The 18,910-nt window shown below is 37.0% G+C and overlaps 1 protein-coding gene across 8 annotated transcripts in view; it reads left to right on the forward strand.

Annotated features, from left to right (window-relative positions):
* Positions 1-17,985, forward strand: part of PKIA (cAMP-dependent protein kinase inhibitor alpha) — a 45,192-nt gene extending 27,207 nt beyond the window's left edge. For 7 of the 8 annotated variants that reach the window (XM_053959232.1, XM_053959237.1, XM_053959255.1 and 4 more), the window contains 2 exons: positions 9,896-10,073; positions 14,847-17,985. In XM_053959232.1, the coding sequence (XP_053815207.1) occupies positions 9,923-10,073; positions 14,847-14,926 (231 nt within the window). In that variant the 5' untranslated portion in view covers positions 9,896-9,922 and the 3' untranslated portion in view covers positions 14,927-17,985. Of the gene's footprint in view, positions 1-24; positions 97-9,895; positions 10,074-14,846 lie in introns of those variants that run through there. The other variant, XM_053959288.1, reaches the window with a different exon arrangement.
* Positions 17,986-18,910: the final 925 nt, after the last annotated feature.

The following is an 18,910-nucleotide window of genomic DNA, read 5'->3' on the forward strand; positions in this document are numbered from 1 at the left end:
CTGCCCAAGAAGAAACAGTAATAAGCTCAAGCTTTTCTGTTCTGGATGCTGCAACACATACTTTCTTGATGAGTCATGACTGCATGATTTTCAAAGGTAATCACATGGCAACAGTTGAGCTATTTCACCAGAAATTGCTGAAAAGATATGTAATACAACAAATTCTGCTTCTTACATTACCCTAATGTAGCTTACATTACCCTAAAGATTTGAGAAAAAGTGCCTTGGAGGGGGGACAGCTGTTTGTTTTAATAATAAGGAAGAGTTTAAAGACAACTTAACCGTAGAGCATTTAGATAGCTTGAATATTTGATAGCCAGACTAGACATTGTACTGGAACATTGAAGAATACTAGCAAATAGGTGTGGAAGGAACCCTATGAAAATGGTGGAGCATCCTCCTGTTAGAAAAGCTAAGTTATAAATGCTGTCATGATACTGTTATCTAGACATTTTCTTCTTGCTGTTCTAACTGCATGCTTTCCCTTCCAAAGGCTTTGTTACGTGCAAACGGCTGTTGTAGATGCTGTAAACATATCAGTCAAATTGACAGAATGCTGAACATCACAAAATGCAAACTTCAGCTAACTTGGGAATGGGAGCAACCCATTGCAATGGGACAGCCAAGCCCTGCATTCAAGTCAGTGGCCCTGTGTCAAGTCCTTGAGTCAAGTTATCCCACTGGGAGCTTTTTGGTAGAGCAGCTGGAAGAGTCCACAGTGTTCCTTTTTGGTTATAATCTGGTTTCTCTAACTGAACTCTTGAATTATCTAAGGCAATTGCTGCTTCCTCCCCATCTCCATACGCCTTTTTCTTCATTTCTGGTCCTGTTCTGAAGACAGACTACCCTTTCTGGATGTTACCGCCCCACCTGAAATCTGATTATTCACATCCATATTGTGTTTTAAAATGCCATCATATTCCCCTAGCCTAGCATATGCATACATAAATCCTGGTGATGCTAGTTAATATCTTCTTGCTAGCCATTACTTTTACTGATATTTTAAAACAATGAAGAACAAGCTCTTACCCTTTGCATAACAAAGCTGTATTTTGCATAACAAAGTATTTTACCAGATTGGGCATAAGTTAACACAGAAAAGGTGGGCTACATTTCTTGGCTTGTAACAAAAGAGCATGAATCTTCATGTTAGTTTCATGGTTTGCTGTTAGGAGTTGCAACAACTGTAATGACTTAGGAATGTTTAGCCATTCAAATCTATAGTCCAGCTGAGTATTTGAGCCTTTATAAAGAAATGGAGGCTGCCTTGTGCTATGGAGCTATTTTTTGGAAAACACAGCTGGTTCCCATTTAAATGGAGAAGTGCACCACAATGTACTGCATACAGTCTTTATGCCATTTCTTGTTTGTTTGTTGGATTTTTTTGGTGGTGTGGTTTTTTGTTTTGCTGGGGAGGTTTGTTTTTTGGTTTTTTGCTTGGTTTTTTTTAAATTTTTTTTTAATGAGAATGAAGGCTTTTTCTTTTGTTTGTTTGGGTTTTGTATTGTTTTGTTTTGTTTTTTTGGAGGGGGGTTGTTGGAGCTATTGTTTTGACCTCAAAAGCCAGAGTACTAGTAAAATAATATCTAAGAAAACCTATAACTGCAAAGTTAAAAAAAAAAAAAAAAAAAAAAAGAGATAGTGAGGGAAATAGATCTTATGAATAAGCATTTTATGGATGTTGAATTAGAAAATTCAATGGACCAAAATCCTTTTAGGGCATCTAGAGTTAGGATTCATAGAATCATATGATACCAGGTTAGAAGGGGACTTCAAGGATCTTCTAGTCCAACCTCTCTTGGCAAAAGCATCTCTAGACAAGATGAGATGGCCCAGCACCCTGTTCAGCTGAATCTTATAGGTATCTAATACTAGGGAATCCACAACTGCACTAGAGAGATTATTCCAATGGATGAGGGCTCTGATTGTGAAAAATGTTCCTCTTGTGTCCAACTGGAGTCTCTCCAGTAGTAACTTGTACTCATCACCCCTCATTTTTTCCATGTGACCTGTAAAAAGGGAGTCTCCATTTTCCTTTTAGCCACCCTTTAGATACTGAAAAATGGTGATAAGTTGTCCCCTAAAACCTTCTTTCCTCAAGATTGAACAAATGCAGTTCTCATGGTCTAAAGTTCTCATTCTTAGCCCCTTCCACAGCATTAAACTTCTGCCAAAAATTGGAAATCTGTTTCATAGAAAACTCTTTACCTGAGTGGCTTCCACATCACTGCCTATGTACCTTTCATTGGAAGGCTCATACGTGTCTGTGGGTAATTCATAGAACTATCTTGCTATCAGAGCTTCAGTTAAAAGTTTGCTAAACCTGTATTTTTGTTTTTTTCAGTAGAAAGTTGTCTGTAAGGAAGACAGTGGCTCACAGCAGTCTGGCCCAAAATATTTGCAGGTTACTGATCATGACTGTTCAATGTTTTGGAGTTTTTCTCCTCCATGAAGCCATATACAGCCTGTTGTATGTAGCAATGACTAAAGGAGACAAAAATAGTCACTACAGTGCTTATATCAAGTTCTCTGAGGAACAGAATTTCACCTAATGAGACCTGTGTTGATCAATGCCTTTAAATCACTGGCTGTGAATGTTGGCACTACTGACAGAAGCGTCTGAAAGAATAAACTTGATTACAGCACGAATCCTGAATTAAAGGCAAGGTTAGGAGCTTCATGAGCAAAGCCCACACAAATTTCCCTCCTCCCTAATCCCCATCCCCTCTACTAAACATCCTGATCCTAAGCAGACATCAGCTTCACATTTCTACAGCAATTATTGTCTTTCCTGCACGGAGTGTTTCCAAGCTGCCAGTCAGTTATGAATTCTCAACAGACTGGTCTTTTCCAGTAACCCAGCAGTTGAGGAAGAGCACGTTTTTGTTGTTGGGGGGTGATTTTTGTGTTGTAGTCTTCATGGGCTTATTTCATCTCACTGTTCTTTAAGAAGTGCTTCTGAATTGCCATATAAAGACTGCAATAGACAGGATTTCTCCAAAGGCTGAAACCAGTCCTTTTGAACAAACACTGTATTTATTCAGTGTACTGTTCTGCCTGTGTTCCTTGGTTCAGAGCACCACAGCATTCTAAGGTGCTGCATACGTGGCCTCATCCTCCTAGAACCTTAAAACATGGATCTCCTTTCAGCTCAGATAGATGTGTGAGTGCTCAGCAGGGCTGCCAGGTGTGTGTCATGTGAGGAGCTAAAATGCTCTCACCTGGCTTGAGGCCTTTATCTATCTCTGTGATTATAAGGTGCTTGTAATGGATTTAGTTGTTCATAGAGAGTATCAGAGTGTCCTGAAAAATAGTGCTTTAACTTGCTCCTTCCCTTCACAAACCAAGAGGTTCATTGACAAACTGCAAGTAAAAAGTCACACAGAAGTGATGCTTTTTCTCACAAATACATATTGCCTTCTATTAGTATTCCTTAGGTTAGGCAGTGAACAGTGGTGGTAGATTCTAGGTCACCCTCTTCTGCTCCCCAACATAGAGTCCATATGTAGATATTTAAATGTTGTGGTTAGTTTCTTCCATAGGGTGTTAATTTCAAAATATCAAAACATTTATTGTTATTTTAAAATTATTCAATGACATCTGCACTGTATCTTTCTAAAGAACCAAGGTCTCTGTAATATTACTTCATTGGTTATGTTTGCTTTTTTTTTTTTTTTTTTTTTTTTTTTTTGTTACTGCTATTTCACTACCCAGTTTTATGGAACAGTGGAAGCTAAAACTAAATTTGTGAACTCAGATTAAGTGGTAAATGAAAGACCAAATTCTTTTGGTCATGGGCATAATGAAATTTGCCTGAGAAAGGACATGGTAAGAATTGTAACTATTTGGCTTTTAGTTTTGTAGATCTCTTTAAGAAGACTGCAACTTGGATAACATAGAAGGAAAACCTATTAACTGTCTTTGTGAATGATCTCCCGGTGTAGGTTGTGAGCTGAAGGATATCTAACTTCATAGTGCTTTTTTATGCAGGTTTAAACAAATTTTTTTTTTCTGAAAAAAATCTCAGGTGGTGATTTTCTTTGTTCTGTTTTATTGTTTAACCAGTTTAATTGCCTGCTAATTTCTATTAAGATCTTAGTAGCACTATGATTGCTATGTATAGAATGTGCACCCTAAAAGTATGCTAATTCTCAAATGGAAATGACCTGTATTGCATTACTAGTTCAAGCAGCTGGTCACTTCAGAAACATCAGACAGAAAAAACTGCATGAATTGGATTTTCAAATTGCAGATTAAAATACTGCCCAGCTTGGTATCTTGCATTGTTATTAATATTTTCTTTAATTGGCTTTCAAGAGTTAATGCTATTTTCCTGTTCATCTGTGTCTGTGCAAAAGCACATTGTTGTGTAACACAATGATACAATCTCTGTGGAAGAAAAATGCTTTTGTTAAATTATTCCTCTGGTTTTGCTTTCAGCTTAGAAGACCGTGCATAAGGTGGAAATCTAGGTGCAGATTGCTGTGGAATAGATCTGTATCTTCACTGGAAAGAGCCCTGTAGCCCTGTCTCTTAGGCTAGATTTGGAACCAAAATTTATTTTAAAAGCATAATTATACACCTTCTCTAAATCAGACATGCTATTAAATGACAAATTCTCTCTCTTTTTTTTTTTTTTTTGTTCCATTGTGAAAGCTGAATATAGATAATCACATTTAAATAATGTGCTGATCGTGATACAACATTTAGCAGCCAAAGCCTGGGAGATTTTTATTTGAAAATCTTTTATTTGATGCTGCCCTTAAGCATAGATGGAGAAAGAGCAGGAGCATACATTGAAGGATTTTACCTCTTAGCCTTACACTGCAGGTTTGCCAAGAAAATGGCAGCTCTCTGGTGCTTGCCAGCAGCATGTGCCAAATTCATAGACAAGCTGTATGTATGTTAAGTGCCCGCTCTTGTTCTGTCTTCCTTTTGAAATAATAATGAATACCAATTAGCACAGGTACTTCAGATTCCCTTGGGCTTCTTTTAGGTATCTAGTCCCTTAAGCAGACTTAAGTTCAACAACCCTAGGCACCTCTAGCCCATAAGCAGTAAGACACTGATTTTTAATTCATGCTGGTATACCACATAATTAATGTATTTTTCCTCCCAAACCCTTGAGAGCAGTGGCACTGTGTAATACTGGGCTTCACTGAATGATTATGGAACACAGTCAAATTTGGATTACATTTGTGAACTCATCAGCAAATTTTTAGGATTTTTTTTTCAATTACAGAGATTTGAAAGTTACCTTCAGACACTTGTGGGATAACATTTACTATATATAGTGTGGAAATGGACAATTTAACATAAATTGGATTGTGGAGTTAAAGTATTCTAGTAAATTTCCGAAAACACACATACTGATTCTTTCTGTACCTGTTAAATTATAATGTTCTCATCATAGAATCATTAAGGTTGGAAAAGGCCTCTAAGATGATCAATCCAACCATTAACCAAACATTACCATGTTAATCACTAAAATATGGCCCTAAGTGACATGTCTACACATCTTTCAAACTTTTCCAGGGATAGTGATTGACCACTTCCCTGGACAGCCTGTTCCAATGCCTGACCACCCTTTCAGTGAAAAATCTATTTCTAATATCCTACCTAAACTGTCCCTCGTGCAAATTGAGACCATTTCCTCTCATCCTGTCACTTGTTACTTGGGAGAAGAGACCGATCGCTGCCTGGCTACATCCTCCTTTTAGGCAGTTTAGAGTGATAACCCTAACCCTAAAACCCTAAACCCTAACCCCTGAGCCTCCTTTTCTCCAGGCTAAACATCAATGGCTCCCTCAGCCACTCCTCATAGGACTTGTGCTCCAGGCTCTGCCCCAGCTCCGTTGCCCTTCTCTGGACACTCTCCAGCACCTCAGTGCCTAGATGTGAGGGGCCCAGAACTGAACACAGGATTCGGGTGCAGCTCTACCAGTGCCGAGGACACGGTGACAATCACCACCCTGGTCCCGCTGGCCACAATATTTCTGATGCAGGCCAGGATGTCATTGGCCTTATTGGCCACCTGGGCACTCTCTGGATCATGTTCAACAGATACTGACCAGCATCTCCTGGTCCTTTTCCACTGAGCAGCTTTCCAGCCACTTTTCCTCCAGCCTGTAGCATGGCTTGGATTTGTTCTGATGCAAATTAAGAACCCAGCACTTGGCCTTGTTAAACATATTCTTGGCATCCTTCTTTTCTCCTTCTGCATTCTTGGATACTTACTCTACCCCTTATGTTCAATACAGAATATTCATTAACAATACAAGCATGTCTTGCTAGACTGGCTAAAATTCAAGGTAACAAGTCTACCATTCTCATCCTCTGTAATTTCTTAAGTAAATAATTTTCAGCACAACTTTTTGTGAGGAAGGAGCTGGGAAGGGAAAGAGAAAAAAATCTAAGATACCCACATTTCAAGATGTTTATGAAATTGAGAATCTGAAGAAATAAAAGATGCTGTATGAAAATCCCCTGGCCTGTGATGCAAACTCTAACCCATTATCAGGCATAGTGACTCTACATGGGAGGAAAGGTAAAGCACAGCTGGGGGGGATTTCTGATGGGATAGGATCTTATCAGTTACCAAGGAATCCAATCTTCCAACAGCAGGTTTCATTAATCCTTATTCTCTCAGAGCCTCTTTCTTCAGTTTGTTGGTTCAGTTGGCAGAAACAGTGAGGTTTGCAGCCCTCTTGTTTCAATTTTATTTCACATAGCAGAGTACTTCAAAAAAGTTTTGCAACTTTTTGAAAAATTTCAGTTTGTAGAACTAGCAGGACTGTGACCACAATCTTTAATGCAGGAGAACCTGTTAATGCAATTATTTAGGAAATTCAAATTATGTTTCACAGACTTATTAGCAAATTCCACTCCTTCCACAGAGACTGAAGGGGGAAAAAAAGATTTTTTTGAAGTGAATGTTAATTCTTTAATGACTGGTTCAGTGAATAAGTACAAACTGCTGGGCACTGAGCCATTCGTTGGAAGGGGAGCTCTCGGGTGATATCAGTGGAGTTCCATATTTATGCAGTAATGTCTCAAGATAATGCCAATACAAAACAGAATGGTATTTGTTATTTAGGAGGAGACACAGACAGGAAAATTTGGAAGTGTCATAAATGTATGTTTGATAGCATTATTTTTTGATCAGAATGTTGTTAGTAATCCCATATTGAGTATACAGAAATGAACATTTAAAAAGAAGTTCTCTACAAGCACATTTTTCCATGGCTTTATAGCTTGTTTTGTAGCTGAAACTAAATAAGGTTGAGATTTCCCCTGGTGTTCTCCATTTTTATGGAATGTTTCAAGAGCAGTATAATCTTACAGAAGCATATTCTGTGGAGTGCAGTTTGTACATCCAGGGAATTTCTCATGGAGTACAACCTGGATTATGTTGCAAGTCTTACAGCCCTGCAGCTTGTTCCACCTCAGTTATAGTTTTCTCTAGTTATTCTGGGCCTGATGCACTCATATGCACCTTTCAAAGAAGAAAAGAAAACAACTCTGGTAGTTTTTTCTATGCTAAAAAATAAATTAATGTCTTCACAGGGGTGATAGCTACGGTGACTTTGGATTGGTCCTACATTACATGAAATCTAAGCCTGTAATACTATTGATTGCTTTCATGGTTTGCACTTCCTTTTCTACAAGTCACTTGCAATAGAAAGCATGAACAAATATAAGTGAATTCTGCTTAAAATCTTTTAGTCTCTGATTTGGTGAATGCTATTCAGTGAGTGGGTCAGATAAGTCTGAAAACTTGTGCTGTTTTCTTATAAAAACTGTCCTCATTGTTTTGCCTCGCCTTTGCAAGTTACATTCTGCATTACTACATGGTTGATATATTTGGCATTGCAGTGTCTGCACCTTGGGCAAAGAACAAATGGTAGACTTCTCACTTGCTTCAATATTCTTGCAGTGTTTCAATAAGAGGGCAGTTCAGAGGAAGAAATGGATGTGGTCTCATTCTCATAAAAGCTTTTGTTATTAAACAGAGGCACTGTGCTCTTTTGTGTGTCAGGCAGTCTTTCAGTCAATTCAGTCTTTTCCCTCCCTAGGTGGTGTTGCTAGGTTTTGTGGGTTGATTTTTTTTTTTTGGTTGTTGGTTTATTGGAGTTTTTGTTTCTTTGTTGGTTTGATTTTTTAAAGCAGTTTCCTGTATCATAGTGGTTGATCTTAAGAGTAAAATTAGACTGTCAGCCATTTAGTGTTTGGCATGGGACACCAAAGCTTGATAGCAGTGAACTTCTTTTCAAGTCAGTCAGTCTTGCAATGATACTTGATGTAGTTATATTTAGACTAAATAAAATATGGTGTAGAATCCTTTTCTTGGCTTCTCACACGCATCATATGTACACCCTCATACAGCTGACTGAATCTGGGGAGGTGAGGAATGGAATGAAGATGAGGAGTGAACAGGGTTTGTAAAGTTATTCAGAGGTGAGGGTGGAGAAGGATTGTTTGTTGACTTTTTTGTATACATTTTTAAAATAAAAAGTGTTTCTAAAAAATGAGGGATTTATTTGAAGAGAGAAAGCTGAACCTTTGCTACTGTTAATGTTTGTGATGACTTCCAAAGCCACTTCAGCGTCCAGCACCTGCAATAGGAACCAATTAAAAAGATTTGTCCATTCTATGCAAATGTGAAATTTTGGCTACTTTGGTAATAACAGCTAAAGCTTCTCACTGTAGGCAGCTGTGAGTTGCTGCCTGTATGGCCATGTCCTCTGTCTGCAGTCTGCAAAACCAGAGAAATTCCGCTTAGAAATGAAGGAAACCTACAACTGGGGGGAGCTGCTTTGGTTTAGTAGTTCTGTAGTGTTTTTTTTTCATTAAAGTACTCCTCTAGCAGAAAGCGTCTCTGATTCCCCTAAGACATGGAAACATAAAACATGAGGAAAGCATGGTTGCCTAGCATTTTGCAGGAAACCTTAGACACGTACACATGAAACTACATGTGATCAGCGAGAGAAAGTGCTCCTTGCTCCTCCCCATACTCTTTAACATTTTATAAATTAAGAAAATAAAATTCTACTAGCTTATGTCTGTAGTATATATTGCAGCAGAGAGGCAATTCTTTCTCTTACAAGACTGAAATAGCATATTGTATTTCCTGTATCTTTGTCAGATCTTGCATTAATGAACATCATCACATTATTCCATAATGACACAATAAATAATTTCTAATGAAAAGAAGTTCTGAGTTTATACCTAGCTTACAGATCACTGCTTTCAAACCTCTGCATTCTATTCTGCTTGCTCTGGTAGCGTATCTCCACTCATTTTAGGAGCATTATGGTAATGCATTTACATTAGGAAAACTACCACACCAAAATAAATTAGTTGAGCCTGAAGAGGTCTGTATACAATCCCAAAACTAATACTAACAGGAAAGAAAATATATAAAACATAACTGTGTCTTGTGTATGAGCACAGGGTTCTGCACACAAAAGCATTATCGATTTGTACTTTCTTACTCGTTACACTCTGCTTTTTGTAGAAAAGAACTTTGTTCCACCCCCTGCCTACCTCCTACATCTCAGCTAATATTAAAAGCAGAGACAACTCTGTAAAGAAATTATGTTGCTGAGGTCATTGCTTTTATAAAGTACTCACTATCACTTTATGAAGCATGGAAAATGAGGTTGGTTAAAATACTGTTGAATACAGATGGCATAAAATACACACGGTATTTTTGCTTTCTACTCTGTATCTTCTCTAATTTCTCCAAATTTTGAGACTGGCTATCCAGTAAAAGAAGATGCATCAATCTACTCTGTAATGAGAGCTTCTAGTTCTATTCCTAATCCATTAAGTCATCTGGTTTTCTGGTGGACTAAGTGGTGGTTTTTGTTTTTCTTTTTTTCCTCCCATCCAGGTACTGCTATGTGGATATTTGTTAGCAATGACTGATGTGGAATCAACATATGCAGACTTTATTGCTTCAGGAAGAACAGGTAGAAGAAATGCATTACATGACATCCTTGTGTCCTCTCCGGGTGGGAACTCCAGTGAACTAGCCTTAAAGTTATCAGAGCTTGATATAAACAAAACAGGTGAGTATGTTTTGGGATTTTATTATATTTATTTAAAACTAAAATGAGAACTGGTACACAAAGCATGGTTTATGTGCCCACATTATTCCCTTGTTCCTCAGCAGAAGAAATATTTTTTTTTTCTAATCAACATGGGTTGCCTGCAGTAAGAATCACAGATTTCATAAATGGAAAGGGTGGTTATTTGCAAGTACAACACATCCCTGAATAAAGAAAAGTTGTTCTGCTGTGAGTGCCTGGTGGCAGGGTCCAAATCAGGATAAATTTTATGAAAATTAGAGTATAAGGAAGAAAATAAGGAAGTCTTTATTAAAACCCTAGTCTGCATAATATCCTTTAATGGATGTCTCTGATTTGAAGCCTGTAGGAGAAGCCATGTATCTGCTGAAAGGTTGTTGTGAAATTAACGTTTTTTCAGCTGCCAAAGGACAGAGCAATAGGAATGTATTATCGTTTGTTTTACCTGGATCTTTGTTTCTGAGTAAATTGTCTCTTTCTCTTTTCTGCTGATACTTGTCCTTCTTTTAAGGTGATAAGCAGTAATGCAATCCTAAATCTTCAATATTACCAACATTTTTAAATACTTCTGCATATTCAGTTGAGAGGAGGGAGACAAAGTGGACCTTACATGAAATAAAAATAGTAATATGACTAGGTATTTATTTTTATGTTAGGTGAGTAGCAGCTAATGAACGGATCTTACAGATATTGGAGAACTCTTTTCAGATGTTAGGGAAGGTGTGGTTTTACTTATTTTAATAATAGCAGAAGAAAATAAATGCAGCAAAGAAGTTTGTGGTGGTTGTAGTGCTGTTTTGAAGGAAGGCTTTTTTTGACTTCTGGACTAATGTACATCCTAAGTCATTCCTTTTGCCAGTGTGGGACCTAGAGATTCTATATGTATGCAATTCTAACTGGGCAGGGCCTTTTGTTTATTTCTAATTATAAAAATGCTCTATAAGTATGTGTGTAGGTGTGTCTTTTTATTTTAGTGGGGACAGGTGTAAAATGTTGGAAAATAAAAAGTAGATGCCATTTGAAAGGCATAATACCAATGTTCAGCCTCAGATTTACCCTTATCAAAATAGTCTTTGATCTTGTCCATTTAGAAGATAAAAAAAATCCCTATTTTTAAGTTAAACAGTGGAGTTCTTATAAGCCAGAATTGTATTTTCAGGAGTTTCTTTAGTTCTTCTTGGTGATCCCTTTTGAAGCCCGGGTAACTTAATCAATGCAGAAAAACATACAGAGCTGTTCATAAAATTACCTTAGATAATAGAAACACAGAAATGTCTACATATATCTTCAGAAGGTTATTCAGTTTCCATTAGATAAAATGAAAATACATTTAAATTCTGTTTTATTAATACAACTAGGGGCCAAGTAAAAGCCTCCAAACAAAAAATACTGGAAAAGGCATTGTCTTACCTAGCATTCATGTGAGTATTAGTGTATTATATGTCATGTCATTCCAAATCAAGAGAGGCTGAAAAATATTTTGCATGTAAAATCCCAGTTCAGAATATATTAATGCTTGTAGGATGCATATGTGCATCACCTCTGACAGAATTAAGAAGAAAACACGTTTGGGGGCTATATCTGATTTCTTTCAAGGTCATGTCAAACAATTTACACTAAGTACAACTTAATTATATAAATATAGACATCAAGTTTCAATTCTTTCCTTTTATTCCTATTACAGCTGCATTTTCTTGCAAAACTGCAAGTGTGTTTGCTTTCAACTGGAGTAATGGCAGAGTAGGATAATGCAGATGTTAAAGGAAAAAAAAGGTGGTTATAAAATATACGTAAATAAAACTACCCAAGCATATTTAGTACATTCACTTTGAAAAGCCTGCAGATACGTTTCCTGTAAAAAAACAGAACAGTTTTTAACAGCACTAGACTTGTTCAAAGACAATGTATTTTTCTGTTACTCAGTAGCTGATACCTGAAGTGAGTGTTGGTTAATCCCCTCATCAATGAGCCAACAACAGATAATCAAAAGTTTACTGCATAATTATGTATGATAAGTATAATTACTGTATGGTACTCTCCCTTCAAAACACCTGTCCCAGTTTTCTTTGTCCATAGCACACTAACAACCTGTTATTATCTATGGAATGGGTATTTTTACCAAACACCAAAATACAGGTTCCAAGGACTGTGTCAACACATTTTATATAAATTAAGTAAAAGCAACACTAAGTACATCTGATAGATAAAAAACTGGAAGAGAAATCATAAGACAGAAGCAAAAGAAAGATTTTTAGCAGGGACATCAGCAGGTAACTCTCCTGCTCAACACTCTACAGGTAACCAATGCAATCCAAGAAACTTGATCTTGCAGGTTGTTGCTAAATGAAATAGCGAGGTAAAAGTACAATGAAGAATGAGGACAAGACTCTGCAGATCTAATCTCTAAAACAAACTGGTGCTTTTCTAGGTGCTATAGAACACAGAAAAGGACATTTCCTTGTAAAAGTTGTAGTGGTCCAAGTGTGTACAAATAATGGGGGTAATAGGGTGTTAAAGACCTACATAACTGGAATGAAGAACTGACTGTAGATTAGTGGTGAAAGTAATTTATTTTAGTCCATGGCAGAAATGTCTTGGGTGTAAGCAGGGAGAATAGTGATAGACACTGTAGAGTCAGTAATGTTACAAGAAGAAAAATGAGTTAAAAGCTGTGCATTAACAGCACTGGTAACTCTAGCCAGCTGACCTACTCACACAACTGTATTGTGGCTTAGAGTATTGTATTATTTAGTTTTGTTTCTTTTTTTAATACTGCCTGATGGTTTCAAACAGCTGTGTAAAAATTGCAATTTTGCTTTTGAGAGTTTCTAACCATCAGGTTTTAAAGGAAGAATAGCAATGTGCTTAGCAGTTTTGGGATTCTCAGAACTACATCTAAAATCTCGTAGCAGTTTGGGATTCTCAGAATAAAAGCAGATTTATCTCTGTAAATATATTTTAAAGCGTTTAATAGGAGAGCTCTGCCAGTAAAAAGAAAAAGCTGGTACCAAGATAGTGTATTATAGACTAAATAGATTTAGATTAGTGATTTTTTCAGCAAGTTGAGAAGAACATTTCAGGAAGTGGTATATTAGAACCTTAGTGCTCTTTCCCTGGATCTCTGTACTCTGTGTTTAACACTAAGGTAGTGAAATGTTTAGGCTTTTTGTCTAGGAGTGATTTTTTCTTTTAAACACAAATATCTTACAAGAGTGTTTTTTGCGCTTCAGTTTTGGGATTTTTTTCCTATTCTTTTTGTTAATAAGATTTCCACCAGGAAAGTTTGGCTTGCCCGTGTAGTAGTAGTGAGAATAAATGGAGGGCAGAGCAGGCAAAAAAGAAATAAACCCCTGAAATTACACTCATTGCGTCTTCTGCAGTATTAGAAAAAATGTAGAAGGTTTGGAGGAAGTGTATGGACAGCTAAGGCAAAAGAGATTTCTGCCCAATAGTAAATAATCACATGTAGATCCATCCTGATGGAATCCTTTCTAATTTGAGAGGTGAAAGTGAAGAAGAGTTTTCTGGGAAAGTGCCTTGCAAAACCATTGTGTGTTTACTACTCAACCCATAATGAACAAAACAAACCTCACTGTTCAATAGGTAATCGACTTTCCATGCAACTTTTCATCAGGTTAAATGTGATAATTCACAGTGTCCTTTGAGGCATTTTCCTGCCTACTCTGTGCATGCATAAAACACAGCTGTCATGTCTAAGCTGTTTGCAATGTTCTTTGCAAGGCAAAGAACTTTTTCCCCTACCAGTGTGCCCTTTCTTCTACACAGAAAAGAGAAGGCGTTTATGATGCTTACTTCTATAAACAGAAATAAATCTGCAGATGCACCATGTGAGCTGAAATGAGGAAACAATAAATATCTGCATTGAGAACCCTGTCTTCATTCTAAAGATCTATAGATTAAAATTAACAGGCACTGCTACATCTGTTTAAACCTCCTTACAGCCTACCTATGGAATTTTCTTCCCTTTACTTATCAAGCCATTTCAGTAGAAATTACTCAGAATCCTTGCAACATACAAGAGACAATGTATGTCTTAACATTATTCATTGTTGTGTGTCTGTAGCTGATCAGTCCAGTGTTCAGGGACTTGTGTCTCACTTGCACTCACCTTCCTGTTGCCTGAACCTGTGAGGTCTTTAATTGCTATGTAAAATACAATACTTTGCATATAGATAGTAAAAGCATTTGGTAATGCTTTTCTTAGCCTTCCTTTGACAGACTGTGAGTTGCCTGCTCACTGTGCGTCTGTAGGATGTGATCTGTTCCTCAGGTGGTTCTGTGGTTTGCAGTGAAACAGCTGGACTGAACACTGTGGACATGATGCTGAAAACGGATACACAGAACTAAAGCAGCTTTAACAAATTATTGTTTTTATTGAAGTTGCATCTCTTCGTAGCAAACTCTGTTCAGATTGGTGCAATGTGGTTTTTTTTTCCTCTTTTACTGATATAGCATCATAGTGAAGAATTTTTTCAAAAATACTCTACTGTTTTTGTTAAATTCATTAATTTTTAAGTACCTTTGGTATTTATTTAAAGTGATACTTGTGATTGCAGCTAGGAATTTGCATCTTAAGAGACACTTTCTAAAACAAAGTATAGCTATCTTGGGTAGTAAAGAGTTTCATATTTCACTTTCAATTTCTTTTTACTTTGTTTTTTAAACTGATGGATGAACAATCAGGGTTCTCTTTATTTTACGGTGGATTACTCAACCTTTTTTCCTGTCTTATAGAAGGAGAAGGAGATGCACAACGAAATCCAAGTGAGCAAACCGGGGAGGCTCAAGGGGAGGCAGCAAAGCAAGAAAGCTGACATCCAACTTTGACCGAGTGGAGCAGCTGCTGGATGTTTTCAGGCTACAGGAGTGTGCTGGAACAAATTTGTTTCCACGAGCAAGCTGGTAGAAAAGAAAGTGCATGTGTCTTCACTGCTGGAATCCACTCAACACAATGCTAAAATTCTGGGTACAAGCTGTGACAGAAGACAGAATTTTCTCTACCTCTGTCATTAGCAATGGTTGAACATGTATTGATTTTCTGGGATAGTGTCATCAGATGGATCCCTTCATAATGACTACTCGATGGGAACACTTTTAGAAAGTAGAACAGGTAAATCTTGTAGCAAATGGCCTTTGAAGCATCAGAGGATCTAATTGTGTATCTTAAGCAAAGGCTTTTGTGATCCTCAGAGTTTAAAATTCTCTGGCCAAAGTGTTTGCCCATTATAAGAACTGTAAAGAAAACACTGTTTTTAGAATTTTGCATCTGTTTTACAGCTCTGTTATTTACAATGGTTTTTGTATTGTACAACTTAGATGCTCCACACTGCCCCTTCTCAACTGCTTATGAAGAATATTTCTGTTACTGTGAATTTTTCTACCACACGTTTTGAAAGGGCTGGTTTTTTTGCATAAGGTGGTGATGTGCACATGATAGATCTAAACGTCAACCGCTAAATTGATTATGCCTAAACCTAAATGACTCAGCAACACTCTAATTTGTTACTAGATGAGCCTTCAAAACGATTTATTAATGTGAATACTTGAGCGTGTGTTGTGTCCTTGGTACAGTTTTGCCACTCGCCTGTAGTTAGTTACACATCAGAGACTCAAATTGGATCTTTTATGTTATTCTTGCCCATTTTTCTAATTTTGGTCCCAATTTCTTAATCTTTCTCTGAGATATTTTTTTAAAATGTTATTCCGAGTATTTTATTGTTATGGTAGTTTTAAGGATACAATTATAACCTTATATGGGTTATTCAAACGAATTCCATGGTGCTAGAGGTTTTCCTGATTCACATTGTAAAAGATAGGCCTTGTTTACACATGGGAAAATAACTGGCATAGGTTATTGCCAATTATGTATTCTGAAATGAGTTTTAGAATGCAGTATAGTCCAATGAGTGGCTCCTGGGCTGGATCCAGCAAGGGGCTGGATTTTTACTATTCCTTGCCTTTGCCTCAGTTGACCAGGCTGCTGAGTTTGCACAGCCAGTAGCCTGCTACTGATGCACCAGAACAGCCAAGTGCTAGAATCTGCTACAGTAGCCTTGTGGCTTGGAGTTGGAAAGGGAGGTGAGAGACTTGGCATCTAGCACCCAAAGACTAAGATTTTTTTCCCATTTCATCTATTCCAAAATGACAGTCCAAACTGGGCCTTCATCAAAATACCAGGATAGCTTGTCCATCCAGGACATCACTTAAAATATCTACAAATTAATAACCTGTTCTGCAGTAGCTATTGCTGATTGATTTGTTTTTCCCCCTCGTCCTGCCCCAATACACAAGGCCATACATGAGGCTGAATGCTGCAAAATGGGGCAGCCACACCTCTGTGTGACTAAGGTGAGTGAAGAGAGTGACTGATAGTAAACCATGGCAATCACACAAGCACCAATCACAAGGTCAGAAGATTTGTTTTCTTTTATTAATAGGAGGTGATGTCACTTTATATATAGTATATATATATTATATATATTTTTGTGTTGTTGGTTTCAAATGTTATGCACTTTTTAATGTTTGTAAACTTTTACTAATGAATAGTGTGATTGCTTCCTGAATATATTAATCATCAGTTAACAAAACATCTTTGTGGCCACAGCTGTTTGTTTCTACCATATGTATCATAGTACTTGTCACCTGAAAATTTTTTGTGAGATATGTGGAGGAAAAAAACCCACTTCTGATCAGTATTATGAGATCATTTATTAGTGTTAATAAAAACAAGCCAGCCGTATGCTTGTGGCTCATGCGTGTAATATTAACTCTCACCTTCTAGTGTTTGGAAGCTGAATGCCTTGCTGTCTTATTAGCTGTCAAATGCCCTCTCTTCTTGGTAAGAGAAGTAGTCCAATTGCTTTGGAAATACTGTTATCCTTAAACAATTCTTATTCATTTGTTTCACTTGGTGTTCTTTTCAAACTTAACACATTATTATTGACCTTTTTTAAAATTATTTCTCCCCCTTTTGCTCTTGCATCAAGTCTTCAAGCTGAACTGGCTGCCCTTTGTCGTGGACTAGTTACTGTCAATCTAGCACAAATGCCAGAAGGAAATAGGATTCTAGAGTTTTTTTATAGTGTTACTATATTGATGATCCATGAAACATCATCAGTAAATGTTGCAGAAAAATGCAATAGTGAAATAAATATTTACAGTATATTAAAGTGATGGTTTTCCTTATTTTCCTTCACTGCTTTTCTTTATTTTAGTATACTTTCCTTCTTAATTATTTTGTGTTGTTAAATAAAATTAATTTCAGCCTTTCCTCTCTGTTTTGTACCTGTTTCTTCTGTTTCTCATCTTTTTTTGTTTCTTGTTTTTCAACAAATTATGGAGGCTTTTGCTGGTTTTTGAAACCCATTTCTTTGTGATGGAAAATAGCGCTGTTAATTTTAGTGGAGTAAAAGGCTATTTATGTTCCTCTTCCCCCAAAAGTGTATAAGTGCTTGATTTATCACTTGAACTGTACTTGCTGTCTTAATTTTGGATATTTCTGTATCATCTATAAGCTAGCCTCACTTAATGTAAACATGTGTTTAGTCTGTGCCAAGTCACAGCACTGTATCTTGAGTATTATTGTTGCTAAAGCAATTACAGAAGAGCTACTTTAAATATATTCACACCTTTACTTCTGTGTAATTGCATCATATACTAGGGACACTGATGGCAGAACCAGACGTTGACTGGGTTGTTTTTGCTTTTCTTAGTTATCTTTTTCAGTTCACCTGATACTCTGGCTTCTCTTCCAGTATCTTCTTTCTATTTTATTGTGTTCATGATAGTTAAATGTCTGTTTAATCCATGCTTATCTTAGAAAGATCTTCACAAAAAGCTATATAAACACAATAAAGCCAGGTCTGGAATATCAGCATAATAGAATACTACTTATCCTTAAAAGGTTTGGCTTTGTGGGATGGTGGTGGGTTTGTTGTTTCATTTTTCAGGCTTTTTTTACAGTCTCTTTAGATAGGTGTTTTCAGTGCTTTGGTCACTCTGAAGGACCATCTCTTAAAAAAGTCTCTGTATTCATGTTCTTGTTTCCATAATGAAGTCTATGACTATATTCATTGAACTTGTAGGGTTCAGGTTCCCTGTCCACTTGAAACAAACAGAACTTTTAGCACTATAATTGGACAGAGATACTGGCATTTCTCTCTTCAGCTTATTTCCATTGATGTTGGCCATGTTCTTCAAGAAGCATGTGTTAAAAGACAGAAGCAAGCACACACATTTGTTACTTCATCAAACCATCATTTTACAGCTAAAAGTTCACCATGACCTTTGATAACACAACTGCTGAATGTGAAAAAATGTCAGTATACTTTGTCCTCATCTGTGTAATTTCTCTTGCATTTATATCCCAAAATTTTGAAATGGGAAGAGATTTATCCTCATAGGAGGGCAAATGGATAATTAATGATCTGATTCCCTGAAGGAGCAACTACCAAAGGGGTTATCATGGAATTTCTACAGTAAAATTGGAGAATTTTAGGTGTTCTTAATGTTTGTATTTTATGTTTCAGAAACATCACTGAATTTTGTTCAGAGGAAAGACCGAGAGCTGCTGTTGAGACTGAGCACAGTGTAGTAACCTCAGCTTTGACAGAGTTTGCCTTACCTCAGCAGTGGTAATGGTTAGTTGAATGTTGATTTTTGCTGACTTGTTACTTTGTTTTGCTCTGCATCTCTTTCTGGTTGGTTTATTTTCCTGTGGTTCCCTGATGTACAGTAATACTCTAGAAATTCATGGAGTGCTGTGTTATTGTATATTGACTGACTAAAGTCTTGTAGAG

This window comes from Vidua chalybeata, chromosome 1, assembly GCF_026979565.1.
Source record: "Vidua chalybeata isolate OUT-0048 chromosome 1, bVidCha1 merged haplotype, whole genome shotgun sequence".
Taxonomy (NCBI): Eukaryota; Metazoa; Chordata; class Aves; order Passeriformes; family Viduidae; genus Vidua; species Vidua chalybeata.